This window comes from Pteronotus mesoamericanus, unplaced genomic scaffold (genome assembly GCF_021234165.1).
Source record: "Pteronotus mesoamericanus isolate MK-2021 breed Mesoamerican mustached bat unplaced genomic scaffold, CSHL_Meso_final scaffold_174, whole genome shotgun sequence".
Classification (NCBI taxonomy): Eukaryota; Metazoa; Chordata; class Mammalia; order Chiroptera; family Mormoopidae; genus Pteronotus; species Pteronotus mesoamericanus.
Window position 1 is genome coordinate 19735995 of NW_026555309.1, and position 19074 is coordinate 19755068.

A 19074-nucleotide genomic window follows, 5' to 3' on the forward strand; every position below is an offset into this window, starting at 1 on the left:
TGATTCATCTGAGTAGTTTCTGTGAAGAAATGTTCGAGCTTAATGCAAAATTCAATGCAGATTCGTTGCTCTACTGGCTCAATCATTTTGAATGTGATAACCACACAGTACCGATCCTCACTTAACGGCATATACTGCCCCCACTGATTAGTACAGTGAAGTCATCATTGTTCACGCATGCACATTCCAGTCCACTCTCCTTGGCTGCCAGGTTACACAGATATCGCGCAAACCATTCTATGTTAATATATTAACATTGTTATATTAACAATGGCTGGACTTTTTCTAGACAGGCCTCATATAAGTATTGTTACACAGATATAGGTATACATATACATAATTGATATAAATCCACTTACCTGTAAGAATCTTAGGTTTGACCACGATGCATATTCAGTCGATACATGAAAATAAACTCTGATATACAATCCTATTTTCTTCCTAACCCTGCTATTTTGCAGGTGCTGGGGCCATGGACCCACTTTCCCTCTGTGCATAGGCAGGTGGACTTGTTGACCTAGTGCCTCTGGGAAGCATGATATTCTACCGGCTATTGTGAAGCAAAATCAGGAAATCAATTCTGTAGTTGACTTGTGATTAAAACTTGTCTCCAAGTGGTTGCCTTTTGCAATATATGTTTATTAACTGTCAGTTCACTTGTTTTACTCATGATTTTTGTTCTGCTAAAAATCAGAACTAAGCTTTCCTTGATTGAGACCCCAAAACAGTAGATTTATATCATCTTTTTCTCTGCACACTAGACCCTATTACAAAGGATTGGAGCTCCCCAGAAATTCTGGTGAGAGCAGTTTCCAGTGAGAATCAGGCCATGCATGTGCACAGCAAATCCAATGCACACGTACCATTTTCAGTCTGCTGCTCTGAGCATCATCACCCCAGACAACCGCGGCATCGCAGAACCCATCAAATATGTGCTCATGTGGACAGACGGGAAACCCATTAGGAAGTAGAGCCAACTCCATGTTCCCACATTTCCGGGAGAAACCACATTCAGTGCAGGAACAGTGCAGAAGCCCAAGGGTCAGTTCCTATAAATCACCTGAATGTTTGACCTCTTCTAAGATATCACACAAGCAAAGCCCATGTGGTTGAAGACTTTGCCCTACAAAAAAGGACATGTGCTAGGACTAGAATGACCCAAGTTCACCCTGTATTTTCTCTAAAGCTCCAATTTTTCTTGTCTGGAAAATTATTACAGAATACAACAAATAGCTAGTATAATGCAATTTATATGCCAAATACAATTACACCTGAGTAAAGTGGGGAAGTACAAATTTAAGGATTAAAAGCCGTTTTCTAAGGGATCGTCAGTTAGCCATATTTCTTGTAAGTTAACTGAGCACATTTTATTTTGGAGTGATAAGAGCCAGCAAAATATACCTAACTTCTTGACATTTTTGGGGAGGTTGGTTACTGATGATAGGATTCAGACCAGTGTAATAAAGGAGAGAAGTACTTTCCATCCCATCTCCCACCACCCTGAGTCCCCAGCATCCTGGTGGACCAGGGACCACACACCGCAGGAGGAGGGATAACCAGGAAGCATCCAGAAAAGTAGAGGGGTCTTCTTTGCTGAGTTTTCTTTTGTTTTGTATTTTAAGATCACTTTGGCTACTATCTTCTCACTGATGCTTGGAACCTTTTTGGTTTTCCACAAATTAAGATCATTTAGCTCTTTTCAAATTCCCTTTGAGGGTGAAATTATGGTAATTTCTAACTTAGATATATAACACAAAATTTGCTTCCCAACTGTCCGTGTGGGGATGTGTGCAAGCTGTAAACTCACCACATGTTGACCTAGTCCAAGACCTGGCTTTGGAAAGCATGTCAGATCTTCAAACAAAACCTGCATGTGTTTTCCCTCCATAGCACCCAAAGAAGCTCAGATCTTGGGCTGAACCACAACTTAATCAGCTCTGCCCTTTATTCTCATTATAATTTTTGTGAAATTTTCAAACTTAAGTATGTTTGCCAGTAGGCAGAGAGCTTATGCCAGTTATTTTTAGGAGTATGAAGAGCAATGGGAACAAAGATGCATGTCTAGAAGAGGTGAGAGAAGTAATGTTGGTGAATGTAAATGTATCAGGAGTAAATCTGGCTGGTTGGGGACCATTTGCAGGTACATGGAGAGTGAATCTACAGACTAACCCATGCTGCACCACTGAGAAGCTACTTGAAGAATTTCAAGAGTTGCCTACCTTTATAAAGGTTGTGGGCTGGCTGAATGTCTTCTGTGCTGGGTGGCTGCGCTGTTGGGAAGGTCACGCCCCAGCAGCACCGCCTGAAAAGTGAGGTCGTCCCTGGCAGGAGTGATAGGGGGTCTTCTCCCAGGGTCCGCAGCAGGCAAGGCCACTCCAGCAACTGGAGTTCAGACTTTATGCACAATAATGATATGTTTTGATCCAGAAGGGATTTAAACCCCTAAACTCCTTCTAGATGAAGATAGGCCCAGGAATCCCCAAAGGAGCTAATAGCCCCTTCTCTCACAGGACTGCTAAGGAATGTGTCATTTTACTAGGTAAGTTTTGAATTTTGTTTTCTACTATCCCACTTCCTTTTTTTCTTCATGGAATATACTGTGAATGCACTTCATTACTTGCATTTTCTTCTCGTATTCTGAAATATACTGAAGATAATCTCAATGTCCTAAAAAAATTAATAAATACAATGCTTTGTTTTTACCATCCTCATATAAGGGCTAAACTGCTTGACTTACGTTGTAGGGATGCTGCATCCACACATGCATACTGATCCCTCGTCCTCTTACCACTATCTCCGAACTACGCCCTGAACCTAAAGCCTTGTGAGCATGAGCAGGCTGGCCGATCATTTCCCAAACACTGTACTCATTCTCCCAACGGTGTCTATCTTTGCCTTTTATGTGTGTGCCCCCAACTCTGCCTCCACTTGGTTGTACTCTTTCTTCAAAGTCCCTTGTCTCCTTGGACTTTCTTGACCACATCTTCCCCTCAACTTCCTTTCACACACAGGACCACACTACACATGGGACACCCATGTTATCTGGGATTACTCGCTCTTCTGTATCAAGTTGAGGCATAATGGCCTACATAACACCAACTGCGTACAGTTCAACCTAATATATGCCTCTTCTCACCCCAAATACAAATTTCTTTGTATTTCTAGCGTATACAATAGTCCCTTGCACAGAGTAGGTGTTTGCCATTAAAAAGAAACAGGCCCCGACTAGTCTTAAATTGGCCAAATAGCAGATAAGCTTCCATTTGCATCTAAAAATGCATCCTAACCCATTAATACACTTACCACAGATGATATAGGGTGTTTATGATTCTCCCTGCCAAAATTTCCTACTCCAACCTAAAATTTAAATATAAAACTTTACAGCACCAGAAGTTGTGGCTAGAGGCATTGCTTTATAAGTACTATAGGGCCTTAATAGATTCTACACTTCAAAAATATTATTCAGAGAATTGCCATTAGTAAATTCTATATTCACTGGGATATATTTCATATTTATTACATGATTAATTACACAACTGAGTTAGAAAAGAGTATCACAATATTATACTTCATCTAATTATATTACATAGATTCTTCTGTCCTCTCTTACTGCAGCCTTAATTCTACATATATACTACATTATTTTTATAAGCCAGAACTCTAGATAAGAAAAAATCTAGTGAAAAAGTATGTATATTTTTAAATCTAAGAGACTTATAAGGTGTCTGACTGATACCCATTGATTCCCAAAATAAAAATATTCAAAATAGATAATGACTACTGAACTGAATTTAGTATTCTAAGGACAGAATACAATTGCAAGAGTAGAGAAACACAGAACTAGGAAACCTATTACTTTGCATGCATTCACATTTGATAAGCTCAGAATTATGTAAGGAAACAAATCAGTATTTCATCCCCTCCTTGCTCTGGTGCTGTGGACACATCGGAGAAATCCAGATTTCCACTTCTTAGAGCCACATTTTCCTCAGCTGAGGAGTCATATCTTCAGAACATACAAAAGACTTCATGGAGCCAGGTAAACATCAATGGGGAGGGAGGGGGTTGGAGAACGAGCTTCATACTAATTGATTTGGATTTGCCACCGGTCATTAATGAGGCCAAAACAAACTGTGTAACTTTGGCTCGTATTTCTTTTTCATCTCGAGTTTAACAAAGTTCTGAAGTAGTGTTGATGAATAGGGTCCATCTTAATGTCACAAAAATAGGAAAGAGTCAACTTTCTTCATTGACGGTAAGAATCTCACTTTTAACCATTAAGCACTGTCAGGACAGCCTTAGAGGACATTTTAAAAAGTGAGACTTTCTCTTCAAAGACCTTCTTCCTTGATGGTCCCCAAAACACAGTCACCTTCAGCTATCTTAATCTTGCTTATTCTTGGTAGAAAACTAGAATAGTCTTTCTGTGTGAAGTAAACAAACAAGTTAGAAATATATATGGGAGGAAATAATTTCCATAACAACGATAACAATAAAAATATCAAGCATTTTAATATTTAAAAGGTGACATAAAGTAACATTTGTTTAAGCAAAGATTATATTAGTTTTTGTCTTTAGTTACATTTAGGGCTGAGAGCGCCCCCTGCTGATCTGCTAAGGTAGGCCACCTCCAGGCACTGCAACGTCTCCAGGAAACACCTGAATTTGCCTCCCTTATCTTTTCCCCCCTCCCTTCGAGCCACGTGACTTTCAATTTTTAACTTCACCCCAAATCTTTAGTGCACATTCACACAAATATAAATTTTTAAAAAGTATTTTATTTATTTTAAAACACGTTAAGAGCTTCTGGTTGCTACAACTCTTCAATGAGTGAGAAATCCACCTTCAGTATCCTCAATATTTATGAAATCTCAAAGACAAGGGCCACGGAGAATATGCTTTGGCCCTGGTGAAATAAATGTGGGGCACCTCAATGGGCAGATCAGCTAAAAAAATTTTTTCTATGAGGTATTTGTCTTGATAGGGAGACCTCATGACAGGTAGTTAAAGGAACAAACTTTATTTGTTAAACAACACATACGGACTACCTGGGTTTGGACACAGCCTCCACCATTCACTAGCTATGAGAACTTTCTGTGTGTTTTCAGCTTCTTCAGCTATAAACTGAAGATGATAATAACACCTGGGTCATTATGAGGACTAAATGGATTATATATGGAAAGTAATCGTAACAGTGCCTAGCTCAGAATAAGCTCTATAGAAAGATTTGCTATAAGGCATATACTATTGTATGCCAACTATACTCTAATTTAAAAAATTATAAATAAATCATAAAAATGAACAACAAAAAAAGAAACACTTGCTAAAACAAGTTGGAATTCAATACAGTGAGACACCAGGCCCCCTTCCGACCTGCTGGCCCTGCCCCGAGCATGGAAGGGCTGCCTGGTTGGCCCTGCTGCTCATCTGAGCAGATAATTGAATCAGCATCGATGCTGATGGCAGCTGTGTTGTAGGCTGTGTTGCCTGTTGTTCTAGGACAGGGGCTGTCAAATTTAAACACGCATCGGACTAAATGGAAGTGTTTGCTAAACACAAATTGCTGGTCCCCAGGCCCAGAGTTTCTGATCCAGCAGGTTTGGGGCTTGAGAATTTTAATTTCTGATACATTCCCAAGGGATGCTGATGCTCCTGGTCTAGGGACCACACTTCGAGAACCACTGTTCTAGAGCAATGGTTCCAACCCTGGCTCTACATCAGACCACCTGGGAACTTTCCACTGCTCTGTTGCCCCAGCCAGCCATCGCTAGTTTTCGGGTATCTCCACGTGATTCCAATGTGCAGCCAAGGTTGAGAACTACAGCTCTACATCATTACTATGCTGCTGAAATGGGTGCATTTAAATGAGTAATGACCCCATGCATTTTATAGTTAAAGAAATTAAAGCTTGGTGCAGTGTTTCCCACTGAGGTGCTTGTGATACATTCTGATTCAGGGCCCCCATCCCAGATCTACCGCATCAATCTTTTGGGGCGAGGCCCAGGAATCTGCACTTTAATAAGTGCCTCAGGGACCCATACACACATTTAATAACTTAATTAATTTTTTTGCCTGAAGACACACAACCAATAGGGGTGGAGTTCTCATCTTGTGTCTCTGATCTATGCATCCAGAAATGTTATTATAAACAAGAAAAGGCTTTGCAGTTAATCTGTCTTAAAATTTTTCTGAGCTTATTCACTCAAGAAAGGACACTATATGCATATATATTTACACATACTTTCCCTATACACGGAGCATTTTTATATACACAACAGACCCAGTGACAGAAGTTGGACCAATAATAAATTCCATTCAAAAGCTAATAAGAGGTCAACCTGATTTCATTCACCTCTAAGATTTGAACCTAGAAAGGAAGAGTTAGCCAAGGCAGTTAAGGACACAGCTCTAGAGTCAGACTGTGTGCCCCCTTCCACCACGGGTCCCCGTGCAACCTGGGGCAAGTCATGTAACCTCTCTGTGCCCTGGCTTCCTCAACTAATTTGCAGAACAGGATGGGGGTGCACGCATCAATCCACAGAAAAGTGCGTAAACCCATAGAACGATGCCTGTCAATAAGGAGAGCCTAGTAATGCTTTTTATTATGATTTTTACTGTTATTGTTATCTGCACAGCAGACCTACATGCTCAAGAAAGTATTTTATAAACTTAAAAGTTGTTTTATACAGAGTGCACTGCAGAAAATCCATGAAACTAGAATATACAAACTAGAAACTATTTTCCAAAAAGTGCACAGGGTGTAGAAGGCAATCCTTAAAGAATTTTGTGTTCTTAAACATTTTTTATGTAAAAACTCAGAATAGCATTTCTCCTAGTCCTGCTGGGTGCTACAAAAAAAACCCCAACAAAACTCCAATGCCCTCCAGTTGGCCTAACCTACATGGAAGAGCTTCTAAAAGGAGAATTCTGGCTTATTATTAAAAGTAGAATAACCTTGGTTCCTTAAAGGGTGAAAAAGGGAAGACTGATCGACATTATAATGTATCAATTACATAATTTTACTCACAGACCTAGCTTTGTTGAATGTTGTATTTCTTACTTTTTCCTTTTTCCGGAACTTCAATCTGCTAAAGAGATTAGTAAAATGTCAGTCAGCACAGCCTGGAGAAGGAAGCACACAAACAATTTATTTAACTACACATATCCCCTCCTCCAATAATCCCCTTAGTGGTTACAAAAGCGGCCAGTCAGCAGGCAAACCTGCTTGTCATCGGCATATTCCCCCTTCATTTGCAAGTGTCTAAGTGGTATAGTAATTGAGGTGCCAAAACTTAAGTGAAGCTTAATGTTTAACCTTGGTGGTTGCCTATGGATATTGTAATTTAACTAAAAGGACTTCGCACAAAATAAAATGAACTTCTAAATCCTGAAGTAATCCATGGAACTCCAACCCATATGCTGAATCAAAGCCAAATAGGGCTTTGATTAATGAAAGGCACCATTAATCAAGGGAAGAATCAAAATGCAGTGCAAGGCACTTGAATCTACCTCTTGTACATAATTAAGGTAAACAACAGAACAGTCAGGGTTCCAGCAGAAAGCAGATGGCGCCCTCTTGGGGTGACTGAGGAGTTTTAAAAAGGACCTGTTTAACGAAGGTGTGGGCAGATTCAAGTAAATGAATGAAGGGATGCTGGAGACCCCCGGGACTAGGATGTGCATGTTGGGGAGGAGGGTGTTCTTCCCCCCTCTGGGCCTGAAGGGGCAAGGGGAGCAGCTGGTACCAGAAGCGGAGTAGCTACAGCTGCAGGAAGGAGAGGCCGCCCACTGGAGTGGAACCCTTGATGCAAGGCTGTAGCAACTGCAGTGACTCAGCGGGGCAGAGTGGGAGAAATAAATGCCCGAATCTTGCTTTTCTCCCACCCTCCAATCTCACTGGGTTTCCTCATTGGTGAGCATGGCCCAAGGCCGGAGGTCAGAGGGCAAGGTTGCAGCACACAAAGGTCAGTTTTCCAGGGTACACAGAGGGTGGACAAGAGTGGAGAATGAACCTGGAGGGGAAAAGATAGTGTCTGGTACAACCAGTAAACTTGACCTAGCCAGTGCTAGGGGGAAAGAGTTCTTAGACTCTTACAGGAAAAGAAGAGAATTACTATTAAACAATTATGTGCATGCCTCAGCTTATCATTCTGTAACTGTAAATGTCTCTTAACTTTCTCCTCCAATGAATAAGCTCCTTGACGTTGGAGCCTCAGTTTCTAGCCATTGCACGGCAAATAGAGGCATCATAAATGATAGAATGAGGGGTGAATTAAGTAAGTCGTTGGTTATTGCTTATTATTCATGAGATTATAGAGCAGGCCCTTTCCAAATAAGTGGGATAAATAACATGATACTGCAAAAGAGTAACTATGGTCAACTTCATTTTGTTATAAAATATATTGTTTTGAAGTATGTAAGGACTTCCTTTAGGTTAGTATTCTTAATCAGAAAGTTCATAAAATTTAGACTAATCTCAGCAATTTAAAAAAATCTGTTATTAAGCTTCAGTAATGAGAAATTAATGCTCTAATGTTTTATGTGTTTTACTATTATTATTATTATTTTACAATATTACATTATAGTTTGTAAGTAGTCTTGTGCAATGAAATACGAGTTGGGGGAAAACAGAATCTTTCTCCAGTCTCATTCTCCTCCCCTCTGTGTCAAAATAAAATAGAATCCACTCCAAATGTTAATTGATTTCTGATATACTCTGTTTCCTTAACTTATTTCCATCAGGCTTTAAATATTCTCTGTGCTAGAAGGAATAAAGTTGGGGGGTCGGGGGAAGCTAACCCTTTTTCGTAACGCAGCATGCCTGCACTTTTTCCTTCATCAACAGAGAAGTGTCTGTTAATGATCTAACCACCAACTCCAGCACCGTCATCTCCCCGGCTCTCTAAAACTCTGTCCCCCTGCCTTGCACAGGCCATTCTCCTGACGGCTGTAACACATCTGTACTTCTGCTTCCTGAACTGGGCGAGCTATTCCAAGGCTGACAATGGCTGGGTCATCAGACAGCACTGCCCTTGGTGTGTTTCCTCCTTACCACATAACAGGAACACACTGTGGCCCTTCCCATGGTCTGAGCCTACCCAGCATGAAAGAGAAGTGGAGAGAAAAATAATATATATGGTGATGAAATATGGGAAGCAGGTAAGAAGTAGGAGGCAAGCAGGAAGCACAAGGCCATATCTTGGCCCCTTTGTGTTGGTGGCTGCATTTCTCTAGTTCGCAAACTGTCCGTCTGAATAAAGTCTGTCCTCTTTCTGCACCCCAGGTTGGGAGTTCCTACTGGCATTAGACTGATGGCAGCGACATTTTGTTGACAGTAATAACACACGAATTTATTTGGAGAGACAACAACACACCCTGCAAAAAGACTACAGTAACCAGCTCCCTTGCAGCAGGGCACGGGCCTGTGGTGTGGCCAACTCTTGGCTAATGAGCTGCCGCAGAAATTTTCGTGGGATTTCTGAGACAGTGCTTAAAGAAAACAGATGGGCGCCCTGGTTTGTGTGACTTGGTGGATTGGGTGCTGGCCTGAGAACCGAAAGGTCACCAGTTCGATTCCCAGTCAGGACACATGCCTGAGTCGTGGGCTGGGTCCCCAGTTAGGAGTGTGCGAGAAGCAGCCGATCTCCTATACATCAATGATTCTCTCCCTCTCTTCCCCTCTCTAAAAATACTTAAATAAAATCTAAAAAAAAAAAGAGGGGATGGGCCCTTCTTCATACTTTCCTCAGACTTGTTGCCTAGAATACAGATGTAATGACCGGAGCTTCAGCATGAGGTGAAAGCCACTGAAGACGGCCGCAGAAAGGTCTCTGGTGACAGCTGAGAGCCACTGTATCAACCCAAGACTGCTGACCTCTGAGCTTCTTTTAGGTGACAGAGAAACAAACTTTTCTTTTGCTGATGGCACTTAGGGGTTTTGTTTTGTAATACGTAGCCAAATCAACTCCTAATATACTTTATTTGAAAATAAAGTAATCTTTATAATTCGGTTCTAGCTAAAAGTTGCAAATATTAACAAAACTTACTTAGGCATTGGTGAAGGAGCATATTTTATTCCTTCTGGTTTGCAGTTAATATTGCCTTTAAGAATTTAATGTGACTTTTTTATTATTGACTGCTTACATTTTTGTTTAGTGCATTGGTTTAACTTCGAATTTTAATGATCTCGTCATTAACGTTTCAAATCTACCTTTGAAAGCATTGCCTAAAGCTAACTAAGCCAATTAACTTTAAGTTGGCACTAAATTTCTTCTTTTACTCCTTCCTTCTTACTCTGGTAAAACAGTGCTACTTAATCTGCTTTTAGGGACAATCTGCTTTATTTATGGGGCTCATTTGGTTAGTTTCCTCAATTTCTCTCTCCCTCCCCAGGTTCTTCATGATTATCAAAATCTTGGAATCTGTTCTGCCTTGCAAAATAAAGACCTCTATATCCTAGTCTATGCAAGCCTTCTAAACATGACATGCATCAGTTCAAACTTTATGTGGGAGTAAATGCCACAGCCATACATTTATATGGCTCCATTAAGCTACACAAAATGAATTGCTCTCATCAACTGTACTTTGAAGGGAGGCCCAGAATCCGTTGAAGTTCAAACAGCTGATCTGTCTTTTCTCTGCCAGGATCCCATTCTCTCCAGGGGTTTGTAGATGAAAGTCCAGATTGAAATGTGGACCATCCCTACAACATCCTGTTAAAAACCCAATTTTCAAGCGGAAGGCTCTTAACCTGTCTATTCAAGAACAAAAATAAGAAACAAAAAAAAAAGTCTGTGGAAATAAAATTTGTTGAGTATTTGGGTAAAGAAATATACATACTGACTGATACGCTGATGTGTGACCAGCCATAAGGATAAACTACAGATTTCAGTTTGTGTGCAGCTCTAAGGAATGTAGTCGTGGGGTTGCTTTTCTTGAAAACTTTAAATAGATACTTTCTCCTATTATTGAGCAAACTCTTTAGCTATTCATTGCACAAGTATTTCCTTGCATCAAGTAGCTTATATTTTATTCAACCACATTTGAGGGCACTTCTCCCTTTTAAATGGGACTTCTTCGGTTAATTACTTTTCTCTTTCTTCTGCTTTTTATATACATAATAATTGGCGCCTAAGGGGGTACATCCTGCCTAGGAGGTTAGATTTTATTACTCTTTTTAAAACAGCATCCTTGGTTCTTTTATTGCTTTGATTTGCTACTCAGCACATTTTGAATTGTTTCAGCACCAAAAGGCAGTGCATTTTTATTTTCCCTGGGAAAATATTTCAGTTCTGAATGAGAAATAAGGATAAAATGAAAATATTTTCTTAGAAAAAAAGCTGCAAAGTCAAGAAAGAGCAATATTAAACTAAAGATGTCATGGACTAAATTTAAATGAAAACGTTAGGGAACATTCCCAAATGTTTTCTGTTGTTTTTTAAAAAATAATGGTAATATTCTGTAAAAGAATTATGTTTATAAATGTCAACTAGGCATTAGTATTTGTAATCATAAAAAAATTATACCACACTGTGTCATTGGGGACATCCTTCCATCATGGTGGTAACAAAGCAAGTAGAAAAGGAACTCTACCTCAGTAACTCTTTTTACAGCCTGTTGCCAACCTTTTCAGTGAGTTACTAAGCCTTTTATTAAAGGAATGTAGACTAGAAAAACAAAGTTTAATTTTACATTGAGAAAAAATCCCAGGCTCAAGAGCTTATTTTACTCGATGGCCTCTCCTGACTGCTACAGACACTTTAATTTGGCACAGTGGAAGTATCACAAGGCTGAGGATTCTTTCTAGAGACAAAACTGTAGGGCTTGTTTGAGATTGTTGTTGCTGTTAAAGACCTTTTAAGACCCTGACTTTATAATGTTGCTTTTATGGTAAATCCAGATTCTTCCCTTTGGGGGAAGGCAGAAAGACAAAGACACAGTGTAGAGGCTTAGAGAATTCACAACAATCCAAGGATGATTCTTGTGGGCAAAATGGCTTGAATTCTAAAGACGGAGCTCCCAGGAGGCAGAGCAGCTCCGTGCTGGGTTCCTCGCTCCAGGCCAAGGGAGCTGATCAGGGTAGCTTAGTGTATGCAGATGGTGGGAACTTAACGTGTAAAATAGACACAGGTAAGAGCACTTACCATTTCTGGATTCTCTGCCGCGAGCTTTACCATCTTTTCTGAGATCATTTTTTTCAAGCAGCTACTCAGCAAAAAAGCCTAGGAAATCAAGAAATAAAGAAGTCTCTCAGCTAAAGAGAACTTTTTTCTCTTCCTTCCCTCCTCATACCACTAGGCAGATTTTGAGATCTGCCCTCCAACAGTATGAATTTAGATTTCTTTTTTAACTTCCATAAATTTGCATAAGATGTAATTACAAGTAATGAAAAATTTTCTCAATTATGTGGATATATTTGCAGTAAATTTTTAAAAGACAGGTGAAAATGGCCAGGATCTCATTTTTTTTCTATTACTTTGTAAGCCTCTCATATTTTACAAGCAATGAATTAATAAAAATTGCTTATTACTGTAATCACATGTGCTGATGATGGTCAATCTCGTAATTAACTGCATGTAAGACCTGGGCATAAATAGCAACCTGTCTGTTTAAAAGAATGTATTAATGCTTTATGGCTTTTACTGAAACTAAAAAAAAAAAAGAGGTTGTTTATCTTCACTTTTGAAATTTTCTGGTATCTTTAATCATTCATTTACAAAATTGACAGTTGTCCCCAATATCACCTGTGGCTTTACTGTTGGTTCATCCAAGACACACGTTATACATCTTGCAACAAAAACCTGAGGCTTCCTTGTACCAGGATCTTCATAGCTATTTGCCAAATGTAAGGTTCCCAATGATTTCCCCATTTGCTCCTTTCCCACTAATCCTTTTTCTCTCTTGTCCTGCTCTCAGTTCTGGGCTTGCTCGCTCTTCTTTGAGCCCTACCAACGGTTGAGGTAACTGAAGCTCAAAGGTTACAGGGACTTAGTATAAGTTTCTGCTCAAGAATGGTCCTTTTTTTTGGGGGGGGGGATGGGAGGGGCAGTGGTAATGGAAAGGAGAAAAGAGAAAGAAAACTCAGGTTGGGGTAGTAGCCCATGTTGAAAATTCTTGGAGGACAGTTCTTAGAAATAATTAGAGGGAGAGTGGGCTACCTAGAGAGAACAAGCTAAGTCGTGCAAGACTATAGCATGTGACAGGAATTCATTTAATTTTAAGGGGAGAGAAACGTGGGAAGAGGAAAGAAAGGCACTACCGCTAATAAGGAAAAGAGTCACACATGTTTTAACCTCCTGGTTTTGGTAAGGACTAGCTGTTTATACTTGCAGATATGCAACCTACATAAAACCCAGTTATGAAATAGTTCAAAAACACCTCCTGAGCTGCTGCAGCTAGGAAGGACGTTTAATGATGTCCCACAAGGTTCAGGCCTATTTCATATCACTATAAAATGTACATAGATATGTAGGTTAGGACTCTGCTATAAACAAGGTAAGGTTTATTGAGCATAAAGGGACTGAGCTTTTATTTAAAGGGCCTAGAAAAGATCTGGGCCCAAGCCCTCGTTTGTGCATAGTTGCAAGGCACACAGCCACATTTCGGCCTTTTGCAAAAGTAGTCTCTGAGTGCATCTTAATAAACCGACACTCGAAAGGAAATAAGGCCTTACTAGGAATCCTTTAAAAAAGTGTTTATTATACCTCTCTATAGTGATTTAAACTCCTTTGCTACAGACTAGATTAAAAGACCATAATAAAATTTAACTACTGCACTTAGCATTCTAGGGGAGGCAGGGCGGTTTCACTACCCAAATCTCTCTCTGTCTCTCCAAGTGACTGTAAATCTTGTCTCAGCAAACATCCTATCATTTTCCTAAGAATGTTTCACATCATGGAGTCATTCCAAGAGAGACCAAATGGACTGCAAAACCCAAAATAGTTACCATCTGGCCCTTTGAGGAAAGCTTCCTGACCCCTGGCTTCAGGCACTGTCAGTGGAGTCTTCTGTTATTGGGTAACTAAATTCATTTCTAACTGACATGAAGGCTGGGGTGGCCAAGAACACAAAACAAAACAGAGCATCACAGCCCAAAAAGAGAGAGCACACAGCATACTCTGGGAACTAGAAAGGGATAAGGCAACGTGCTGTGTCCACCCCAGCAAGCCAGAGAACACCCCAGCACAGGTTTTTATGCTCTTCCCTGAGAACCCACCTGCTTGGTGTAAATCACAAACCACTGCCAGTGGCTCTCCTCGCTATACTGAAATCTGAGCTCCAAATTCTGGTTGAGAGTTCGCTGGGGCCCATCCATATCCAGCAGAGTCCCCTGTAGAGGAAAAGATATTATTTGATATTCAATAGAAATTTAAGTAGCATGGGCTGCAAGACACGCAGGTGGCGAGAGAAGAGGCTTAGAGAGGCAAGCCAGGGCCAGATTTTGAAAGGTTGGTAGAAGGCACCCATGGTTTTTGCTACATAGCATCCATCAGTCTTTCTCCTAGTAGTGGGGTCTCATATCCCTTGGGAAAACCATCTCTCATCCGCTATGGCTATGTAGGTAGGACTTTCAGGGAATGCTGCCGTCCTAAAGGGTATCACGTGACCCAAAGTCAAACGAACTGAACAAATATTCCCTGTGTTCCTCATTTGATTCCACAGCAGAGAGGCCCAAGGAGGAGATCCTGATAAAGAATTCCTAGCAACCTTGAGCTCCTTTGTTCCTGGCTTTCCTAAGCCTCTGCTTCAGCCTTTCCTTTAAGTCCATATAAGGTTACCCCATATTCCTCCAATAAACCCCCTTTTTCACTAGAGCCACAGTGTTGGTTTCTATTGCTTGCCACTGAAGAACCCTAACTGTTATGGGCTTTATAAGCTAAGTTAGGAGTCTGGACTTTATCTTGAGAGCAACAGGCATTTATTAAAAGATTTAAAAGCTATATAACAATTCAATTTGACTTATATTTTAGATTTATATTTTTGTCCGACAGCATCGATGTAAAAACTGAACGGAAAAACAGCTTTTTTCTGACACTGAACAACAAATAATACAAAACTGTTAATTGAGGGAGGGAAAAAAACAAACAAGGTGAGCCCTACAATTCCCCAGCTTACTGCCTGGAGGAGCTTACAGGATGCAGCGCAAGGAGGGGGGACCCAAACGGAGCCCAGAGGTCATGCCGACTTGAGGAGAAAGAGCTAAACATTTGAAGAAGTCGAGGTTAGAATTTGTAGGGCAGAATACCAACGACAAGGGCTCTAGACAGAGAAAGAGCTCCAGAGATCTCCTTTCAAATCTTTAGCTGAATAATGAATGATCTGTGCATGAGAGGAGAGGAAAAGTACCACTGAAAAGCAGTAGGTTGAACAATTCCAGGAACTCACAAATTGAGCTGGAAATGGTTTGTGTTTCTATCAACCAGAGTAGAGAGACCATAATAAACAAAACACGGAGAGAGCTAATGAGTAAAGGACTAAGTAAGCCCTCAAGACTGCTCTTGGCCTACCTTAAGAAAGCTTAAAAGCAAGCCAATAAATAAATAAAACCAAACCCAAGTAACTCAATTGCATACCAGAACAAACTCTAATACTCTTTAAAGGAATACAATAAAATCCAGCATTCAACAATGCAAAATTCACAATGTTTGGCACACCACAAAAAGTTACCTGGTATGCAAAACTGGGGAAAAGTAGGCTGTGAAACAGGAGAAAAATCAATCAGTAGAAACAAACTCAGAAATGACAAAGGTGATGGAATCAGTAGACAACAGTACTAAAACAGTTACTTTAAATATACTCCACACGCTCAAGAATTTAGAGAAAAACATATCATAATCAGGAGAAAAATTAAGATATAAAAAAGACCCAAATGGCATTTCCAGAGATTAAAAATATAATAAAAGAAATAGGAATACATTGAATGGGGAAAACAACATGTTAGGCACTATAGAAGAAAAGATCGATAATCTTAAAAACAGAGCAACAGGAACTACTGACAATGAAACACAGAGAGAATGAAGACTGAACTGAAATCACAGTGAGATACCACTTTACATCCATTAGGGTGGCTATGATTTTAAAAATCAGATAATAATAAGTACTGTCAAGGATGTGGAGAAATCAGAACCTTCATGCTGGTGGGGATGTAAAATGGAGCAGACACTGGATAACAGTCTGAAATTTCCTCAAAACATAACCAAAGAGTTACTACTAGGGCAGAGTTACCAGCAATTCCACTCCTAGGTATAAACCCAAGAGAGATGAAAATATATCCACACAAGACTTGTACACACATGCTCATAGCACTAAATGATAACAAGCAAAAGTTAGAAATAACCCAAATCTTCATCAGTGGAAGAATGGATAAACCAAATTTGTTATATTTATACAGCAAAATATTATCTGACTATAAATAGGAATAAAGTTCTGATATGCACTGCAACAAGGATGAATCCTGGAAGCGTTATGTTAAGTGAAAGGAGCCAGTCACAAAAGACCATATATGATTCCATTAACATGAAATGTTCAGAATGGGCAAATCTAGAGACAGAAAATAAATTAATGATCGCTTAGGACTGGTGGGAATGGGGGGGAGGGGTACAGTGGTAAGAGGTAAAGGGTGTGGGGCTTCTTTTTAAGTAATAAAAATGTTTTGAAATTGATTGTGGTGATGGTTTCACAACTCTGTGAATATAAGAAATGCCATTAAAATGCTCACTTTATATGGATGAACTGTATGGTATGTGAATTATATCTCGATAAAACTATTACAAAGGAAGAGAATGCTTGTGTGGTATTGGTGGAGAAATAGAGACATAGATAAGTGGAACAGAACAGAACAGCCAGAAATAGACCTGCACAAATATGCCCAACTATTTTTGATAAAGGTACAAAAGCAATTCACTTGAGGAAAGAAAGCCTTTTCAACAAATGGTCCTGAAGCAATTATACTTACAGAAGCAAAAAAGGAACCTTGTTCTAACTTTAACACCCTATACAAAAATTAACTCAAAATAGATCATAGACTTAAATGTATAACCTATAACTATGAAACCTTGAGGAACAAACCCAGGGGGAGGAAAAACTTTAGGATCTAGAGTTTGGCAAAGAGTTCTTAGACTTAACACCAAAAAACACAAGCTATAAAAGAAAAAACTAATGAATTATACTTTGTAAAAATTAAAAACTTTTGCTTTGCAAAAGACCTGTTAAAAGGACAGAAAAAACTAGAGAGAAAGTGTTTGTAAACCACATATCCAACAAAGGAGTAGTACCTAGAATGCATTAAGTTTTCTCAAAAATCCAACAGTAAACAAACAATCCAATTATAAAATGGGCAAAAGATATGAAAAGATGCTACACAGTTGGCAAATAACCACCTGAAGAGATGTTCAACATCATTAGCCTTGAGGGAAATGCAAATTAAAACCACAATGAAAAATCATTACACGCTTATCAGATTGACTAAAATAAAAAATAGTGGCAATGCCAAATGTTGATGAGGATGCAGAGAAACTACATCGCTCATATATTGCTGGTGGGAATGAAAATTAGTACAGCCACTTTTGAGAACTAAACACTCAACTTCCATATGACCCAGCAATTGCACTCCTGGGCATTTACCCCAGAGAAATGAAGACTTGTGCTCAGACGAAAACCTGTACATGAATAGTTATAGGAGTTTCACTCATTATAATAGCTAAAAACTGAGAACAACAAATACTTTTCATTAGGAAAATGGCTAAACAAATTTTGGCCATTTCAAACCATGGAATACTACTCAACAATAAAGAGAAACAAACTATTGATATATACAACAACACAATTACACAATTCTTTGGATGAATTTCCAAAGAATTATGCTGAATTAAAAAAAAAAAAAAGCCAATCCCAAAAGGCTACATACTATACTATACTATATTATAGAACTCCATTCGTGTAACATTCATTTCTTAATTTTTTTTTAATTTATTGATTTTAAAGAGAGAGCAGGATGAAGAGAGGAGGAGAAAGAGAGAAACATCAATTTGTTTTTCAGTTAACTATGCATTAATTGGTTGCTTCCTATATGTGTCTTGACTGGGGATCAAACCTGCAACCGTGGTTTATTGGGACAACTCTAACCAACTGAGCTGCCTGGCCAGCAAACATCCTTTTTATAAAAGAGATAATCAATTTGTAGCTTTTATATATATATTTTTACCTCCTAAGAAGAGTGAATTCTTATTATTCACAGTAGTCATGTTCTATAAAAGTCACCATTAACACTGTTACCGAATACTGAATCATAGCCCAAGGGGAGAAACAGGTTTAAGTTCCTGTGAACCCATGATCACATTTTCACCAACTGATCAATATGTAACCTCACACTATGTATATTTCTTTTTTAAAAAAAGTCTTATTGATGTATAATATACAAAAAACGGCACACAATTAATGTATACAATTTGACGAGTTTGGACACATGCATACATCCACGAAACCTTCACCAGAATCGAGGTGGAAAATATATCCATCACCTCCAAACATTTTATATAATATTCTTGAAATGACACCAGGGAAATGGCAAACAGATTAGTGGTTACAAGGGCTAAAGGAGGAGTGGGGATGGGAGAAAGTAGCTGTAATTGTAAAAGGCCAACATGTGGGGTCCTCGTGATGAAAATGTATTGATACCAATATCTTGGTGGTGACATTGTACTATAATTTTGCAAGATAAAATAATTGAGAAGAGTGGTTAAAGAGTACACAGAATCTCTGCACCATTTTTTTACAACTGCACGTGAATCTATAATTATATCCAAATTAAACATTTAACTACAAACAACTAAAGCAAAAATAATTATACTGTAGCATGAGCTTATATGTAGAAATGAAGTATGGCAACAAATATCACAAATGACAGAAAGGGTTTTTACACTTACCGTGAAGTGATATATTGAAAGTCGACTGTAATAAGATAAAGATGTATATAAAAAAACTCTTAAGTAACCATAAATACTTTTTAAATAAAGATATAGTTAATAAAAACCAATGGTGGAGATAACTGGAATCATAAAATAAGGCAGGAAAAAA

The 19074-nt window shown here is 39.1% G+C and overlaps 1 protein-coding gene across 2 annotated transcripts in view; it reads right to left on the reverse strand.

Moving 5' to 3' along the window:
- Positions 1-3734: 3734 nt before the first annotated feature.
- Positions 3735-19074, reverse strand: part of SNX31 (sorting nexin 31) — a 48504-nt gene continuing 33164 nt past the window's right edge. Inside the window, exons 11-14 of one of the 2 annotated variants that reach the window (XM_054590065.1) lie at positions 14216-14329; positions 12144-12221; positions 7034-7088; positions 3735-4429 (exon numbers count right to left, since the gene is read on the reverse strand). In XM_054590065.1, coding sequence (XP_054446040.1) covers positions 4332-4429; positions 7034-7088; positions 12144-12221; positions 14216-14329 — 345 coding nt within the window. In that variant the 3' untranslated portion in view covers positions 3735-4331. Of the gene's footprint in view, positions 4430-7031; positions 7089-12143; positions 12222-14215; positions 14330-19074 lie in introns of both variants that reach the window. The other variant, XM_054590064.1, reaches the window with a different exon arrangement.